This window comes from Orycteropus afer, unplaced genomic scaffold, assembly GCF_000298275.1.
Source record: "Orycteropus afer afer isolate SDZICR_OR568_19922 unplaced genomic scaffold, OryAfe1.0 scaffold00099, whole genome shotgun sequence".
Lineage (NCBI taxonomy): Eukaryota > Metazoa > Chordata > Mammalia > Tubulidentata > Orycteropodidae > Orycteropus > Orycteropus afer.
Window position 1 is genome coordinate 5,842,356 of NW_006921686.1, and position 569 is coordinate 5,842,924.

The following is a 569-nucleotide window of genomic DNA, read 5'->3' on the forward strand; positions in this document are numbered from 1 at the left end:
GAGGAGTGGCTGGTGGGTTTGAACCCCCAGCCTTCTGGTTAGCAGTCAAGTGCCTTAGGCGCTACGCCATCAGTTTGTAAATCTGAAAGTCGAGTGCTTAACCATCTGTGCCACTCAGGGACTCTCTGTGGTGAATAAATGCTGAGACTGTAAAATGAAGAAAAACTCAAAAACAAAACAGCAAGTCCCTGGTACCCAACAGGCAGTCAAATGCCTTTTCTTCTCCTTTACTCTCCAGAAGGAAGAGCAAAACGAGGTACGCGTCACTGCAAAGGGACATGGCCCTGTGGGAGACAAGAAAGCCCGACTCACCTGGAACTTGGTCATTCTCTCTCTTCTTGGCACCGAGTCCTGGGAAGGCAGAACTGGGAAAAAGGAAAAAAGCCATGAGACAAAGGCCACAACTACTTATATCATTTGGCATCTTCAAGTGATTTTAGAAAGGTATTCCTTCCTCCAGGTAGATGCAGTCACACCAAACCTGTTAGGCAGAATGAGGGGGATCTGGATTCTGGCTACCATTAGACCTCCTCGGTAAGTGCCTTTGTGAAGTGAACAACCCGCACAGC

At 48.2% G+C, this 569-nt stretch overlaps 1 protein-coding gene across 1 annotated transcript in view; it reads right to left on the reverse strand.

Annotated features, from left to right (window-relative positions):
* The window catches only part of LOC103198891 (zinc finger protein 235-like), an 8,272-nt gene extending 7,945 nt beyond the window's left edge, over positions 1–327 (reverse strand). Inside the window, exon 1 of the mRNA XM_042781250.1 lies at positions 313–327. Within this exon, the coding sequence (XP_042637184.1) occupies positions 313–327 (15 nt within the window). The remainder of the gene's footprint in view (positions 1–312) is intronic.
* Positions 328–569: the final 242 nt, after the last annotated feature.